General features: G+C 46.6%; 1 protein-coding gene across 1 annotated transcript in view; it reads right to left on the bottom strand.

The window, feature by feature from the left end:
* Positions 1–13352, bottom strand: part of LOC126418994 (uncharacterized) — a 154443-nt gene extending 141091 nt beyond the window's left edge. Inside the window, exon 1 of the mRNA XM_050086040.1 lies at positions 13271–13352. Within this exon, the coding sequence (XP_049941997.1) occupies positions 13271–13319 (49 nt within the window). The 5' untranslated portion in view covers positions 13320–13352. The remainder of the gene's footprint in view (positions 1–13270) is intronic.
* Positions 13353–17421: the final 4069 nt, after the last annotated feature.

The raw sequence follows: 17421 nt of genomic DNA, 5'->3' as shown, positions 1-17421 counted from the left end.
AGTTCAGCTGTTTGTGTGAGGACACCTTCTGGGGTATGGCATCTTCTTCTGTTCTCCGCTGTCCTCTTTTGCCTCCATGACAAAACTGGATTTCTCTGTATCCAATATTCAGCGCACCAGCCAGTCAGTCGTGGTGGGGCCATCAAGTACCCTCTTGGTTGTAGCCCCATGACAACACAGGGATCAACATTGCTGATACCTGAGCTGCAAACTCCCCATGTATGCCAAGGAGTAGATGCTCATCATCTTCGGCCATCAGGACTCCTGGCAATGGTCATCGCGCCAGATGGCTTTTGTTGTGGCTTGGTGGCACCTGTGGGAGAGCCCCTGATCAGAGTGGTTGGCATAAGGGTGGATGACCTGCAATGAAACGGACCAAATCATCTCTTACTGGTGGCTGAATGGCGCCAGCAGTCTCTAAGAAAGGCAAGGTAGAGTACAATGCTGACAGAAATGACCCTAAATCGTTCCCCTCCCTAGCTACCCAATTGGAGGCTTGTAGGACTAAAGAAAAGAGAGAGCCTTATTCGCCAAGGTATTTAGACTGTAGCAGAACAGATGGGGACTCCTTTCTGGCTAAAAAGCTTCTATTTCTTGTCGAAAACCTGCAAGACATGTTTGGGAAAGTGGCTGCATTGTCGAAAATGAGAAATGAGGCAGTCCTCATTCAGAAAGTTTCCCCAGCCCACTCCCAGGCATTACACGCCTGTGACCAGATGGGTGATATTCCCATTCCCGTCACCCTTCATAAATGCCTCAACATGGTCCAGGGGATTATTTTAAATCATGATCTTCTGTTGCAGTGTGACTCCACTCCAATTTAGAGCAGCGGCGTGTTCACTTGATGAGGCGCATCTATAAGGGAACAAAAGACAGTAGGGGTGTTACTGGGGCCTTCATCTTGGCCTTTGAGGGTGATTCATTGTCTGAATAGGTCAAGGTGATGATATATGATGTAAAACCATATATCACTCGCCCTATGCTGGAAATTTGGGCACGTCTCCCCACTGCAATTCCAGCACCACCTGTCAAGACTACAGACGTCCACTGCATCCCAATTCTCCATGCGCACCTCCTCCCACTAGTATCAACTTGGAAAGCACCACTCCCCCTGTTCGCCAGACTGCACAGTACTCCAAAAGCAGGAGAAAATTATGGAGTACAAGACCCTGCACTGGCTGACTTACCAAGAGGCTAAACAGAAAGATGAATGGTTGCACCCCATTCTCTTGACATCTACTTATGCTGCAGCTATGTTGACATCACCCTCACTGGCGACAGTAGCCTCCTCGCCTCTACCTTGGTACAGTGGGCCCTCAGGGCAACCCTATTACATCCTGTCCCTTTGGTGGTTGAGGGCACTTCTCCATTTGTTGCTCCCAAAACTTTGAGGGCAACGCCTCCCTAAATGATGGGGACCTTGGTTCCCACACCGTAGCTAAAGAAGCAACAGCCTCCTCCAACTCCTCTCGCATGAAAGGGGAACCTCTGGAACTCTCCAGCAATCCCAGGGTGGACACTCAGCAGTGACGGAAGGATCCACAAGCTGCTGGACAAAGGGCTTCACAGTCTTCCACTACGCCAGAAGCTACTTTGGAGAAGTCCTCCCAGCAAGCCCCTAAAGAGAAGCGAGAGAGCAAGCTGATGAAGATGAAGTCTGCTAAGAAACAGGACACTCCCGTGGCACCAGCACCACCACTCCCTAACAGTTCCATGTCAGAGGATGAGGTAGAGATTCTAGCATATCCAAAGGACCTAGATCTTGCCGAGACTCCAGATGTAAAGGTCCTGGATACCAGCACTCAACCGGTGGCAGCAGCTGACCCAGAGGTGTTAACTGCCTCCTTGGCCCCTTCATGACTTCCAATACGACTGACAGCGTCATCCTCTACTGGAACTGCGCCAGTTTTTTCTGTCACCTGGCTGAGTTATGACAACTTTCAAGTGTTCCACCTGCTTTTTGCATTGCCCTTCAGGAAACCTGGCTTCGCATAATGCCGAACCTCACCCATTGTGGCTATTGGGAGTACTACAAAAACCATCCTGACTGTAGCAGAATGTCAGATGGAGTTTGTATGTATGTCTATGTAGCGAATTTGTGCTCCATCAAACACCTTTAGAAGCCGTGTCTGTCAGGGAGAGGACAACACAGGAAATTACCATCTATAAGATCTACCTTCCCCCAGATGGTGAAGTGCCTACCATGTATTGCTGCACTAATTTTCCTACTCCCCCCCCCCACATTTTCTACTTCTGAATCATTTTAATGCCTTAACCCTTTGTGGGGTGGAACCAAGATTACTAGCTATGATAAAGATGTCGAGGATTTACGAACTCAACTCTACCTTTCCCTCCTAAATGCCAGTGTCCCCACCCATTTCAGTGTGGCACATGGCACATACTCAGCCACTGATCTCTCAGTTTGCAATCGTTGCCTTCTCCCTTCTATCCACGCGAGAGCTGACAACGATTTGTGTGGTAGTGACAACTTTTTGCTCTTCCTGTTCCTATCCCAACGTCACTCACCTGGACGCTTACCTAGATGGGCTCTTACTGAGGCTGACTGGGGCGCTTTCGCCTACACTACCACCGCTGAATCACCGATGGATGGCAACATCGATGAGGTGATCCAGACCATCACTACTACCGTTGTAGCCGCAACTAAATCGGTAATATCTTGTTCCTCAGCTTGCCCCAGGTGGAAGACATTGCCTTGGTGGTCGCCAGAAATAACTGCAGCCATTAGAGACCGTAGGCAGGCCCTCAATGTCATAAACGCTACCCATCCCTGTAGTACCTCTTTCCCTTCAAACGGTTGCATACTCATGTCCATCAGCTCATCAAACGAGGAAGTAGGAGTGCTGGGAATGATATGTCTCCACCATTGGAACACAAACCTCTCCTTTGCAGGTTTTGGTCAGGCTCTGATACCTTCAGGGATACCAGACTCCTGCACGTATATCTGGAATTTCCTCACATGGAGTTGTAAGGCTGATCCAGATGTAATCGCTTAGCGCATTGCCAAACATTATGTTCACACCTCTTCATCTGAGAACTACTGCCTCGCCATTCATCTCCTAAAATAGCAGGTGTAACGACAACATCTACCTTTTGGTCCACGCCACCATGACCCTGTGCCTTTGCCATTTGTCGTCACACATATCCCGGACCAGACCACATCCATTCCCAAATGATTTAACATCTGGCAGCGGTTTACCAGCGCCACCTCCTTGCTGCCTGCAATCGCATCTGGAGCGATGGCGAATTCCCGTCGCAATGGCGGGAAAGTATGACCATTCCAGTGCTGACGCCTAGTAAAAACTAGCTAGAAGTGGGTAGCTATCGTCCTATCAGCCTGACCAATGTTCTGTGCAAGCTACTTGAACATACGGTGAGCCCAAAGACTGCCTGATCTTGGAAGCTGGGGTGCTACATTGCGGATCAGGTGACAACAGCTGCTTTCGAATTACACTGCACACATTCATAGTTCGCTTCACCATCCAAATTACTGTGCCCTTTCCCTAACAAGGCGACCAATCCTCTGGAATGGCAGTCCAGATCCAGGATTCCAATTGAAGTCTCTGCCCAGTCGCTTCTTACTGAACTCGACACTTTCCTTCTACCACCTTGCCTGCAGGTCCACTCATATACACCTCCACGGTCCATGCCTTGTCCCCAGCTTAGTCTGAACCTATCGAATCCTCTGCAATGGCAGTCCAGATCTGGGATTCCAATTGAAGTCTCTGCCCAGTCGCTTCTTACTGAACTCGACACTTTCCTTCTACCACCTTGCCTGCAGGTCCACTCATATACACCTCCACGGTCCATGCCTTGTCCCCAGCTTAGTCTGAACCTATCGAATCCTCTGCAATGGCAGTCCAGATCTGGGATTCCAATTGAAGTCTCTGCCCAGTCGCTTCTTACTGAACTCAACACTTTCCTTCTACCACCTTGCCTGCAGGTCCACTCATATACACCTCCACGGTCCATGCCTTGTCCCCAGCTTAGTCTGAACCTATCGCACGATCCAAAAAGCGCAGTTCCACCTGAGACCCTCCGCCAGCAATTTTTCTCTATTCTCAGCATTCCAGCACTCAGAAATAGTCCACACCAATGTTTCAATGATCAATGGTCACGTTGGCTTCGCTTATGCTCACGTTGGACATACTGAACTATGCTCCTAGTTGGATGGCTGCAGTGTTGTTACTGCAGAGTAGTAGTAGTAATAGTAGAGGGGTTTTTGGGCGCACGACAGCAAGGTCTTCAGATCCCGTTCAGTAACATAGTGAGACGGGTGTCAAGAAAAAACTCAGAACAGTAATATAAAACGGAACATAAAACACGGGGAACAATCGTTGAAAAACATGTGCTCAACCACACCGAAGCGTGGGATGAAGCAGGGTGTCAGCAGTAAAACATGGACAACATGGGAAGAAAATGGTAGAGGGAGCTAAAACAACGTAGCACATGGAAGTGGCTGGCTGACTGCAAGAAAAAAAGGGAGGAGTCAGCCACTCTGCAATACACTAAAACCTCCAGCCTAAAAGTTTAGGCCAGAGTCCAGACACATCACAGAACTTAAAAACCCTAGACACACACGTCTCATCGTTAGTTAAAACACAAGGCAGATCTTCATCAACTTGTGCTTCTGCCCTTGTATCACGGTATAAAATGCAGTCTGTTAAAATGCGCCGGACAGAGATGTGCACACCACAGGCATCACAAAACGGAGGATTCTCCCGCCGTAATAAAAAGCTATGTGTGAGAGGACAGTGCCCAATCCAAAGACGTGTGAGGGCCACCTCTTCCCGCCTGAGCAACCGGCAGAAGGAACGCCACGGCCGAGTGGTTAACTTTACCGACTGCAGTTTATTGGCCGTCACCGCCAGCCATTAGTCCTCCCACAACTCCATGCACTTCCTGTGGAGTCCAGAGATGACAGACTGCAAGGGGATAGGACACTGGACCACATCCTGCTCTCTGCACGCCTCCTTGGCAGACCGATCGGCCTGTTCATTGCCCCATATGCCGACATGACCAGGCTCCCAGCGGAAGGATACCTCCTTACCCCGCCGTTGGAGCAAGTATAGTTGGTTATATATCAGCTGGACCATCTCCTCAGTTGGGTACAGATTCTGCAGTGATTGTAAGGCACTAAGAGAATCGGAGCAGAGAAGAAATCGATTGCCCTGAATACGATTCATCTGCTCCAGTTCCTTCAGGATCATGTGGAGCTCTGCTGCAAAAACGGTATATTCAGCAGGGAGGCGAATCCGGGTAACGTGGTCAGGGAACACCACAGAACAGCCAAGGAAATTCTCCTGTTTGGAGCCATCAGTGTAAACGATGGTGAAACCGTGATGCACATCTAAAATGTTAAAAAACAGAGATTGGAATCTAAAATTTGGTGTGCTATTTTCTTAAAATTAGTAAATCTAAAATAAGTTTGGGTCTCCGGAGTAGCCAAGGTGGAGATCTGCTCCAACCGCGACGTAAAACACGAAGACCAGCCATAGACATCGCAGCGAGGCAATCTTGTGCGCGAATTCCATAGGGCTGCATCGCACGTTGCCGGTTATGAAATAACCGTGCCAGAGAAAGCTGAGCAACGGTATGGTATGCAGGTGTGTATGGTGTGGACGTTTTATACGCCTGGCGTACCGTAAGTAGCCGTCGCCGCATATGAAGTGGCGGTTCACCAGCCTCCGCACAGAGGCTTGGTATGGGGCTAGTTCGGAATGCCCCAGTGGCCAACCGAAGCACTTAATGGTGCCTCGCAGACCCATACACCGTGCACCCATAATCGAGCCGAGATCGCACAAACGCCCTGTAAAACTAGAGCAGACAAGTCCTGTTAGCTACCCATGTACTGTGGCTAAGACATTTTAAAATACTTAAAGCCTGAAGCGACCGCCGTTTCAGGTCTTTAAGACGAGGTAACCACATAAGCTTCGAGTCAAAAATGAGCCCCAGAAATCTCACCGTGTCTTTAAAAGTAAGAATAGTGTCCCTCATCCTCAACTCAGGAAAGGTTAAAATCGAACGAGAACGGTTAAAAAGAACACATACAGACTTCTCGGTGGAAAACTTAAAACCACTCGTCTGCGCCCAGTCATCCAAACGTCTAATAGTAAGTTGCAACTGACGCGTTGTCGTTGCAAGGCTTGAAGACGAGCAAAACAAAGAGAAATCATCCACAAACAAGGAACACTGGACAGGACTTTTCATTATGGATGTAATGCTATTAATAGCGATGGCAAAGAGGCACACTTAAAACGCCACCCTGAGGGACACCATTCTCCTGTTCAAAGCGATCAGACAGGACGTCACCAATTCGGTATCTAAAATATCGTGGTGAGAGGAAAGACTGAATAAAAAGAGGAAGAGAACCACAAAAACCCCATTCGTGAAGTTGCTTCACGATGAGACGCCTCCAAGTGGAATCGTAGGCCTTCTTGATGTCGAAAAATACACCTAGAATGACGGCGTAGGAAAGCTTGTTGTATAGCCGCCTCCAGGAGGGCAAGGTTATCGAAGGTGGAACGAAACCTCCTGAACCCACACTGAAAGCGACTAAGGAGTTGCCGGGATTCTAACATCCAGACAAGGCGGCGATTGACCATCCGCTCCAAGGTCTTCCCCATGCAACTAGTGAGGGCAACACTACGGTAGCTACTCGGGCTCGCGCGGTCTTTCCCAGGTTTTAAAAAAGGAATTAAAACTGCCTCACGCCACGCATCAGGAAAGGGACCCGACGCCCAAATGGCATTAAAAAGTGCGAGGAGGATTTCTTTGTTGCGCATTGTGAGGTGCCATAGCAAACTGTAATGGATCCTGTCGTGACCAGGAATGTGTCACGAGCTCCAGACAATACAGAATCCAGCTCCCACATAGAAAATTGGCAGTTGTAAACTTTATGAGAGGTGGACTGTAAGTCCAGACTACATCTCTCAGCAACCGCTCTATGGCGCTGGAAACCTGGATCCTGACTGGTTGTTGCAGTAACTGTGGAAAAATACGCTGCCATAGTCTGGGCAATGTCTCGCGGATCCGCATGAAGAGTGCCGTTATTCGTTACAGCAGCTATGGGGCACCTCCCTCCTCTGCCAGAAATTCTCCTGATGGTCTCCCACACAATGGAACTTTTGGTGGAACGATTAATGGTGTTCAGGAACTGTTGCTATGACCTCTTCTTGCTCTCACGAATAATGTGGCGACATCTTGCTCTCGCCACCCGAAAGGCTGCCAGATTCTCAGCAGTCGGCCGACTCTTGAACCGACACAGAGCCGCATGCCTGGTCCTGATTGCAGAGCGGCATTCGGCACTCCACCAAGGCACAGGTGACCTCTTCCGGTAGCCTGTGGACTGTGGAATGGATGCTGCAGCGTCGTGGTGGACCGCTTTGGTAATATGATCCACCCACACCTCAACATTCGCACAGTGTTCGAATTGGGCCAACTGGCTACAAAGTGTCCAGTCAGCTCCACTGAGCACCAATCGTGGTGGTCTCCTTTCGGGGCCCACGTCATCTGGCAAGTGAATCCAGATTGGGAAATGATCACCGCCATGCAAGTCAGCGACCACTTCCCATTGAGCACTGGCAGCAAGAGCTGGAGAGCAAAGCGAGAGATCAGTGGCAGAGAACGACCCAGTCGCTGTGCAGAAATGAGTACTCTGTCCTCCATTGAGCAAGTAGGCACAGGATGACAGGAGAAGCCTCTCAATTGCTCTACCCCTGGGGCAGGTAATTGCAGAGCCCCAAAGCACATTGTGGGCATTAAAATCACCACAAATAATGAATGGCTGGGGGAGCTGTGTAAGAAGGTCGGTGAGGGCCACTTCATCAAGTGCATCATGTGGGGGCAAGTAAAGTGAACATACAGTCAATGGATGACGCACGTGCACGGACACAGCGACGGCCTGTAAAGTCGTCGTAAGTGAGAGAGGCGAGGAGTGGTAGTCCGTCCTGACGAAAATACCTACGCCGCCTCTAGCTCTCTCCCCACTCAGGTCGTCCTTTTTGTGGAGTGTATAGCCTCGTATCTCAGGGGAGTATGATGGATGGAAATATGTCTCCTGGAGACATAGACACAGTGGTCTACCCTGAGAGAGTAGACGAAGTTCCTCCACATGTGTCCTGAACCCTTGCAAGTTCCACTGAAGTATGGGAGCCATCTTTGTTGGGGGTAGCACCTTCATCCTGTCTCTCCGACTGGGTGGGGAGACCACAGCAGGTGGAGGGGCAGGCGTGGGACGAGATGATTGCCCCACACATACATCGTATTCCATCAACTCTGGGGAAGAGTCAGATGAAGCCTCACGTAAAACAACATCCGCATGCTCAGATGGTTTACCACGGGATTTGACCCGCTGTTGCTGCTGTACAGGAGCTTGGGTTTGGTGGGATTTGGGGGAGCTGATGTGGGAGTGGTAATTGGCGCACTCGGCTTGGGAACAGCCTCAGCCGTTGGAGGCGCCAGGGGCTGGCCCAAGTTCGCCACTGTACCTTTGTCTGCCATTCAAGTAGGGGCTACTGGCTCTGAAACACTGGCTGCGTTGCAAGTGCACAGACAGCTGCAGGTGTTAGTGCCAACACTCACCACCTCGGTCTGCATTGAGGCATCGACTTTTCGAGTAGGCTTCTGAACCAGGGATGAAAAAGATGTAGCAAATGTGAGAGGTTGGATCGACTTATAGATCTTCTTGGCCTCCCCATAGGGGATACGCTGGGTTGTTTTTATTTCCTGGACTTTGCGTTCCTCTAAAAATATTTGGCAGTCCCTACTCCAAACAGGGTGGTTCTTAGAGCAATTAATACATTTAGCCAGAGACGAGCAACTAACTCCTTCATGAGAAGCCTTACCACAGTTTCCACAAGTCGCTTCGCCTTTACATCCTAAGGTGGTATGCCCAAAACGCTGGCATTTAAAACAGTGCATTGGGGTCGGAAATAATGCCTCACACTAAGGCGAAGGAAGCCAGCTTTAACATGTTCAGGAAGTTTTGTGCTACTGAAGGTCAGAATAAAGGAGTCGGATTTGACAAGATTGCCATCAACCCTCTTCATGATGTGTTGGACATCAACGACACCTTCCGGAGCCCATTCACGTTGCAGTTCTTCCTTGGGAATGTCAACTAGATCCCGGCATGTCACAACACCTTTGCTGTAGTTCAAGGTGCTGTGCAGTTCAGTGTCTATGGCATACTCTCCAAGACATTTAGCAGATTGGAGGTTAGTTGCTTGCTGGGAAGTGGAAGTTTCCACTAGCAAGGTCCCATTACGTAAGTGCTTCACCGATTTTAAGGAGCCACAGATTCCCTCCAATCACTTTTGTATATAGAAGGGTGAAACCTTCTCGAAACTACCCTCCTTCTGTTTCACAATGGGAAACACATTCCGATTACCAGAACGCATTCTGTTACCTAAGACTGGACTTGTCAAAGAAGTGCCGGAGTCAGGGGGACTGACTGCACGAGCCCTCTTAAGAGGCTGGGTTTTAGAACCTTCCAGCGGCCCACCCTTTCCGCTGGGAGGAAGAAAAGCGGATTTGGAAGGATCCATCTCGGTCCCACGAGCAGCTAGGGAACTAGAAGTCCACCTAGACAGAGCCCCATGTGCCTAGGTAAGCCTTATACAACTGAGGTGTGGCAGGTTCCCCAGAGGTTGCCCGTTAACGACTGTTCCACTTCAACAGCCATGCATCTCATCAGCACGCACCACACCTTGAGATTGAGGTGTTGTTTATAGAGGTTTATTCCATCCTCGCGATCCGGGCGGTCAAGCCAAGATCCCCACTCCCTGAGACACACAACATTCCACCTCCGCGCCGCACGGTGATCGTTGAAGAATGCCCAGAGTCTACGGTGACAGAGGACTGGCGGCACTTACCAGTCCCCAGCTCAGGAACCCTGGGGTCGCCAAGCCTGTACGCAGCAAATGAATTTTGAGCCCCTGAGGGCTGTTACTGCAGAGTTGGTAGCTTTTAAGCATATCCACTCCTGTGCAGGTGAGTCCTTCATCACCTGTAGAAACTTCTTAAGCAGCCTACAAGCTCTCGACCAGTGCTTCCCTTGCCATCCTTTGCTAATAACTCTCCAGGAGTCTCTTTATGCCCTCAGAAACAGTGGACATTCAGTGTGCATCATTTTGACGCCAGGACATGTCAGGATCCCGGGCAATGAACTTGCTGACAGGCTACCAGTAAAACTCTGGAGATCGGTCAACTGGAAATTGATCTACAATTGCTCTTACACTGTACAGTTTTTGGGATCTGGGATGCTGAATGGTGCATCCTCAGTACACCAAATAAATTCCGTATTGTGAAGCAGACAATGAATGTGTGGCAGTCCTGCATGCCACTCACAGTGACTCTATTGTCCTTGCCAGCCCCACATCGCCCATACATGGCTGACTTATGGTTACCTCCCCCATTGCAGAAACCTACCTCAGTGCCATTGTACTTTCCAGTTGACTGTCGTCTCTATCTTGTCTGACTGCTCAATTTTAGCCGCTCTGTGGCCCATTTTAACCTTGTCACCACACTGCCTGTGATGTTGGGAGACAATGAATCAACTGAAATAGTTTTACGTTTTATTCGTTTTCATCGCACAATCTAAGGGTGAGCGTCTGGCTATCTCCCAGGCCTCCGCCCTCCCTCCCTCACTCTCTATTTGCTATTTGTTCGCCTTGGCCTTCGTCTTTTGCCTATCTGTTTTTCTCTAGCCGTGTCTTTTACGCTGGAGATTTTAGTGTATTGCAGAGTGGCATCCTTTTTTCTTCCATACAATCAGCCAACCCAGGCCATCTACTTTAATCTTCTAATACCTTCTACCCCTTTTTATCCTTTCACTGCACGTTCGCCCCTTTGTCTTGCCTCTTTAGTTTTGTCTTTCAGTGTGGTTAGCGGTTAGTTTTCCGCCTTTTTTACTTCCCAGACTCTTTTGGGGAGTGGCTTTACTCTGCGAGCTGTTTGAGTGAGGAAAAATGGACTCATGCCCCTGTGGTTTGGTCCCTTTCTCTGCAGACAAGAACTGTTACTGTTCCATAGCCTGGCTTACAAAAGCGTTTCATAAGGATGACAATTTCATACGCCATTATGGATTACCCATAACGGCACATAAAATTGTCATCCTTATAGAGCGTGTACAAATTAAAGATTAAAAGTGAAATGCCAAAAGCCCAACCAACCTGGCGACACACGTCAAAACAAACTTGTCTTGCCAGCATGGTTGGTCTTTTGGTTCTTCATTCTGAATCTTCAACTCGTGTACATTTTATAAGAACGAAACGGTATTATGAGAAGAACAGTTCCTACTCAGCATCTCCGCTATATGGTGAGTAGCAACTTTCCTCCTCATAATATTGTTACATTCCATCCTACATTTTCAGTTGTTTGATTTTATAAGGATGATTATTTTATACGCCATGATGGATCACTCCTTCAGAAGCTTGTCTATGGAATAGCTTGTTACAGTTCCATATACACACAACAACAAAATTTTTGCATCACCATGGTTCCCAGAACTCCTGAAGGTAGACGTGGATACTGCATTACAGACACAGTCTTCTCGAACGTTCAGAGATGTCACTAATGCCACCCAAAGATGTAAGCAACGATGCAGGAGCAGCGCCTATTAGATGGAGGGTGTCCGATAGCCGATCAGTTCCAGTCATTCCACTTGGAAGGAGGTTAACGGTTCGTGTCGCCTGTAGTTCAAACATGCCTAGATGGTCAATACCGTGGTCCGCATTAATACTTTGTGCCAGGAAGGGCACCGAAAAAGGGAAGTATCCAGGCGTCTCGGAGTGAAACACAGCGATGTTGTTCGGACATGGAGGAGATACAGAGAGATAGGAACCGTCGATGACATGCTCAGACCGCCCAAGGGCTACTACTGCAGTGGATGACCGCTGACTACCGATTTTGGCTCGGAGGAACCCTGACAGCAACGCCACCATGTTGAATAATGCTTTTTTCGTGCAGGCACAGGGCGTTGTGCTACGACTCAAACTGTGCGCAATAAGCTGCATGATGCGCAACTTCAATCCCGATGCCCATGGATGGTTAGTTGCAGATTCGTGCTTCCATCCTCCCAAATACAAGACCAGGCTGTTGAAAACAGTTCAACCTCGGTCGGTTTATTCCTAGTGCACAATTCCATTTTATTTACACGTTCTTGAAAAGAAATTATTTAATGATATGATAAAGCTAGGCTATAATGTTAAAGCGTTTCACGTGAAAGAACGCTTCGAACAGACATGTGGGAAATATCACATTGAAAAATATTTTTCAAAATTTAAAAGATGTCAGAATTGAGAACGAAATTCAGAAATTCCCTGCAAAACAATTTAAAGCTGTTCACTATGGATCTTCGTTATTATCATTACACTTTTGACAACCACTGTAGGATAAGGACCTCCTCTTGACTTTCCCATACATTAGTGGTTTCGGCTATGCCCATACATGCTGCTCCTAAATGTGTTCTAATGTCATTTACCCACTATCCTATACGCCGTCGTCTCGATCTTATGACTTCAAATCCAGCACACAACATCCTTGGTGTATTTACCATCCATTAGCCTTGTTGCATTTCCCTCCCATTTTCAACTCCTTTTCTTTGAAGTCAGAATTACGTCTTCCATTCCAGTCTGTTGCCTGATTCGCTTGTTTCTTTTCTTGCCACCCCAGAAAGTCCTAACATGCCTCTTGTTAAATGGTCGCTAGTTAGTCTCCAATTTTTGAATAATTTTGTCATTAAAATTGTATATTTGTCTAATATATGTCAGAACTAATAAAATACACATTCATTGTAAACTCTCTGCATCAACTCTCTGCATATTGGAATATTCGGTTTGATGATTGCGTCCAGTTTATCGAAAGTATTCTGGGCTATTTACTTCTCTGTTTACTCCTTTGCTTGATTTCTAGTGACAACAAATTACTACGCAGCACCCCATACTTCCTTCATTTACATTAATGTCTTAGTGACCACTAATATAAATGTAATTAAGATTAACGTACATGCGTGGAAATAAAGGCAGCATATGTGAAGGGGGCTTGCAAGACTACTTGGGGCCAAGTTTTCCTTTGACAACCAGACACGTGAAAGACCAGTATGAAAGCAATATCTTTGTCATACATTGCAACTGACTAAACTAGTAACACGACTCAGGAAAAGTAGGCAGCCACAGTTATAGTGTATGAAACATTACGGTTACAGTGAAATAATTAAATATTAACGTGTGGTTCAGAGCGACACCCTACTGACCTCCGTCATCATCTTCCTTGTCCGGCTCTGCTGCCAACACTGTCACCATCAAACAGAGACGCACTGCTGCTGCTATTGCATTCTTCATGACGCAGTCCTGTAAATGTAAAGAAACAATCGTTACAATTTAAAGGTTTATATACGTATAGGTTACCAGGTATAGAAAGGTACCTCATTTGTACAAGGATAGGGGACATCTTTATGTCACACAGCGCCTTCCTGTAAAATACAAGTGTGTTCTCAAACATCCCGTGCTATGACTACTGCCTTCTTGGAATTTCCACGAGCGTGTTCCATCGCCGTAGAGAGAGTCCACGCATCAGGGGAGAGTGTCCTATACCGTAGTCACTGTAAGAGGACCGACGGACACGGTAAGTGAAAAGTGCCCTATGTGTATGCGCGACACGGCAAACATGAGCCCCCTCACTACTTAAGAGTGGTACGTAGTGTCAGCGCCAACTGACGTGCATACAAGCTGCTGCGACGACACAACTACAGTGGACGTAATGCCAGTCTTCGGCTCGACTGTTGAGTCTACCAGTTTATTGCCCAGAATTCCGACACAAGCTGTTATGGAGCAGAATATCAACTCCTTCGTTAGAGGTAGGCGAAGGACATTGTCCTTGACGGACTGGACAATTGTCTCAGTTGGTCACATGGCCAGAAGGGCTTGCAATTCTCTCGCAGGAATTGATGCAAATGAATTACATTGGTACAATACAATTAATGACAGTGATCTCAACATTGCGTGTTTCTCTTTATTATAGACACTAATGAAGTCTCTCGATTTAATAAAAATACTTAAACTAAAAGACAGACCGAGAAAACAAAGAATAGAAATTACAAGGAAATAATGCCCACGTCCTCAATTCAGCGAGCGACATTTGTGGCCCTGGAAAATACATCCAGTTTGTACCCCGCATCTGCCAGTCTAAAACTACACTGATGAAACGTCTTATGTAAGTTTACGCGTTTTGGAAGCTCTTGCGTATCGTGTGGGTGGAATTCTTTCATTTGAATCTTTAATTAAATGCATTAATTTGGAACTTTAACGTCTACCTATTGAATCAATGATAAGGGAATTCATCTGATTACGAAATTAAACAAAGACTTCAGTAAACTTAGATTTTTCCATGCAAGAAATCAAATTTATATCAACATATCGAACAACGACTGCGATCAATAAACTAATGCTTTGGCAAACTTGGACAAAGGATCTGGAATGTGATTCAACTGAATGCGTATTTGGATAAATGGTACATTCGCGAAGGACGTACTATGATGTCGTAAATTAGTATAGAGATAGAAAATACTACATGATGATATATGCACGTGTATCTACTGTCGGAGTTCAGAGAATGTTGAACTTCTAACTGCAAAGAAATGTTTGGAATGAAGAATGAAATTATTGAACATCAGTACGAAACTATTTTGCTACATTTCGCTTTGCTGTTGCGACTGGATATCGCCATACTCATGAGTTGCAAGAGACGGCTGAAGTGCTACAAGAACAGTCACTGGTTCTGTACCAACAACTCATACTTCAGCATCGCGGTCCTACGGCGGCTGAATTTGGTCAAGATGTGCTCGAGAAGTCGTCTAAGAGTGAATCCTAGAAGTGAAGAGGCCTGCCTTGCAAGTAACAACTATCTGCTGACCGTTTCCGTCAAGGAAAAACTTTGAGTTTTGTGTTTCTTTCGCGTCAATGAATTTTAATTGGCAGAATACTAATTCTTAGAAGTACTGTCCAGTAAAATCTTGTCTTACAAGGCAGGAGGTTAATGACTTAAAAACTTGTTAGCGTTGGCGCTCCAAAATGTGTCCAACTTATGACCCCCTCCCCCTCCCGGGACCTCTGGAAGTACAGTGGCACTCCCTACTTCCCCTACTCAATTACTAAAATGAATCAATATGCTTCTTTAAACATTTAGATTAGTGGCACCTGGACGGATTTCGGCATCTCACGCTCTTCCAATAAGTGCCAAACGTCCTTTTCGCGTTCCACTTTCGAAGACGTCTCCGCCTGCTTAGCTGAGTGATAACGCGTTTGCCTACTACACGGTCCCGGGTTCGAATCCCGGCCGGGTTGGAGACTTTCTCCGCTCGTGGACTGGATGTTGTGTTGTCCTCATCATCACCGATAAGCATGTCGCCCAATGTGGCGTCAGCTGAAATAAGACTTGCAACCCAGCGGCCGAATTTCCCCGGATGGGGCGTCCCGGCCAATAATGCCATACGATCATTTTATTTCGAAGGTGTTTTTTTAACAGTCTGTGCTTTTCGGAAAAATCTGACTGTCCGCTGTTTCCCGCTACAATAGCAGTTCTTCTAGACCTGTCACCACTAAGTGGCACGCATTCCATGGGCACACATGTCGAGAAAAACAGACTCTGCAGTGTCTGATTTCGGACGCTCGCTGACAAGATGACTTTCTTTCTTACTCTTGTTTCGCAAAACAAAGCTCGGCACGGCATTGCCTTGCATTTCCCGTCACACGCGGAACGAGCGGCGATTCTGTGAATAGGGCTGGGGGTTGCCTCTCTGCGGTTTTATGCTCCTACAGAGCGCCCCTCGTCCTCAATGGAGTCCAACCTGGTTTCACAGCGGCGTCTGATTTAGCTATGCATGCCGTTTAACATGGGAACTCAAAGTCAAAGTAGTTATGTGTTGGCAATCACTAATACTAATCTACAGTTCGTTATCTGGTGGACATTAATTTATTAGATTTTAATTTTACTCTCTCGTATAGGTTTACGTAAGTTATGGGACTATTTGGAAAAAACGGTGGTGTAGCAATTCCACTATGGCGCACCAGTGCGATATTTATCAAACTCTGTGCAGATGTTTATCACATAATGGATATTAAACAATTAAGTTTTCATTCCGTTGGAAACAGATGTCCATCATCAACATCAGCATGAAGTGTGACCTCCATTGGCACTCTTGTATTAGTTGTGGCATGGAAGAAAACAGTCTACGCATGTCATCTTGAAGAATCTCTGTGTGAAACACGCTATGTATCAGTTCATTACGATTTCCAGCAAAAGGCTGTAATGGAAGTCGATGTCTTTTCATCGCATTGCAGGTGTTCTCTATGTATAATAAATTATGGGGCAGAATAAGCCAATCAGAAACCTGTACATTCCTCGAGGCGCTTGTGGTGTGACGTACAGTGTGGGGGTTGCATTAGCCTCCTTAAATATGTCATTTGGTACCTTGTTTATGAAGGGTATGACGACAGGTTTACCACTCTCACCTTATAATGGGAAGCAGTCAGCCTTCCTCCAGCAATCACCAATCAGTCCAGCTGCTATACCCAGTAGCTCCCTCCATCATGCTTGAGGAAACGGAGAGATCAGATTTGAAATGTGTGGCAATCTTAATTAAATAAGATCTGAATTTGTTCAGTTAAACGCTATGAAGAAGTGAAGACTATTGATTTTGGGAAGTTATAGAATATGTCAAATGCTAATTACAAGGAACTAAGGGCGAAATTAAAAAAGTAAGGAGACTCGATAAGTAAGGATTGTAAAGGGGTTGTCGACTGGGTGACAGGAGGTTTCTAATTCAGTGCCCTCAGAATACTAGAAAAAATCCAAAAAGAATTGCGCCGTTTTAGTCATTTACAGAAGTAATTAAATTAGACTATTACTACCGTTAAGGATTAATTTGTTGATTTAAAGAAGCTATGTTAAGTCCAAATCTGATATGCCACAAAAGCTGTCTACGAAAGCGGACAAAACAATTGAGGAAGTAGACATCTCTTGTGTCGCAATGATCAACAATTTGAAGTCTATGTTCATTAATTATTCTGATAAGGTTGTCGAGTCTCAGTTCGGCGTTAAGGAGAGAGTAAAGGTAGTTGGGTCTGATTTAACTTCTTTAGATAAGGTTACCGAACAGAGGGCATACGAACAGTTTCGTGGGAAGGATATCTGAGAAGGCACACTGCCCACGCGATTTAATGTATCAAGATATTTTGCAGAAGACTGATGAGTTCCTAGTGGTCTTCAAGAATTGGTTCTGGTACGAAGATGAAATTAATCGTTTAACTTTAGAGATACTTTGTTCTGACGAATATAGAGATATGTATGGGGACATAAGGCCATATTTTAAGCGGTAAAGGAACAATAATTACTGGAGAGATTATT

The sequence above is a fragment of the Schistocerca serialis genome, chromosome 9, assembly GCF_023864345.2.
Source record: "Schistocerca serialis cubense isolate TAMUIC-IGC-003099 chromosome 9, iqSchSeri2.2, whole genome shotgun sequence".
NCBI lineage: Eukaryota > Metazoa > Arthropoda > Insecta > Orthoptera > Acrididae > Schistocerca > Schistocerca serialis.
This window is presented reverse-complemented; position numbering and strand designations above follow the sequence as displayed.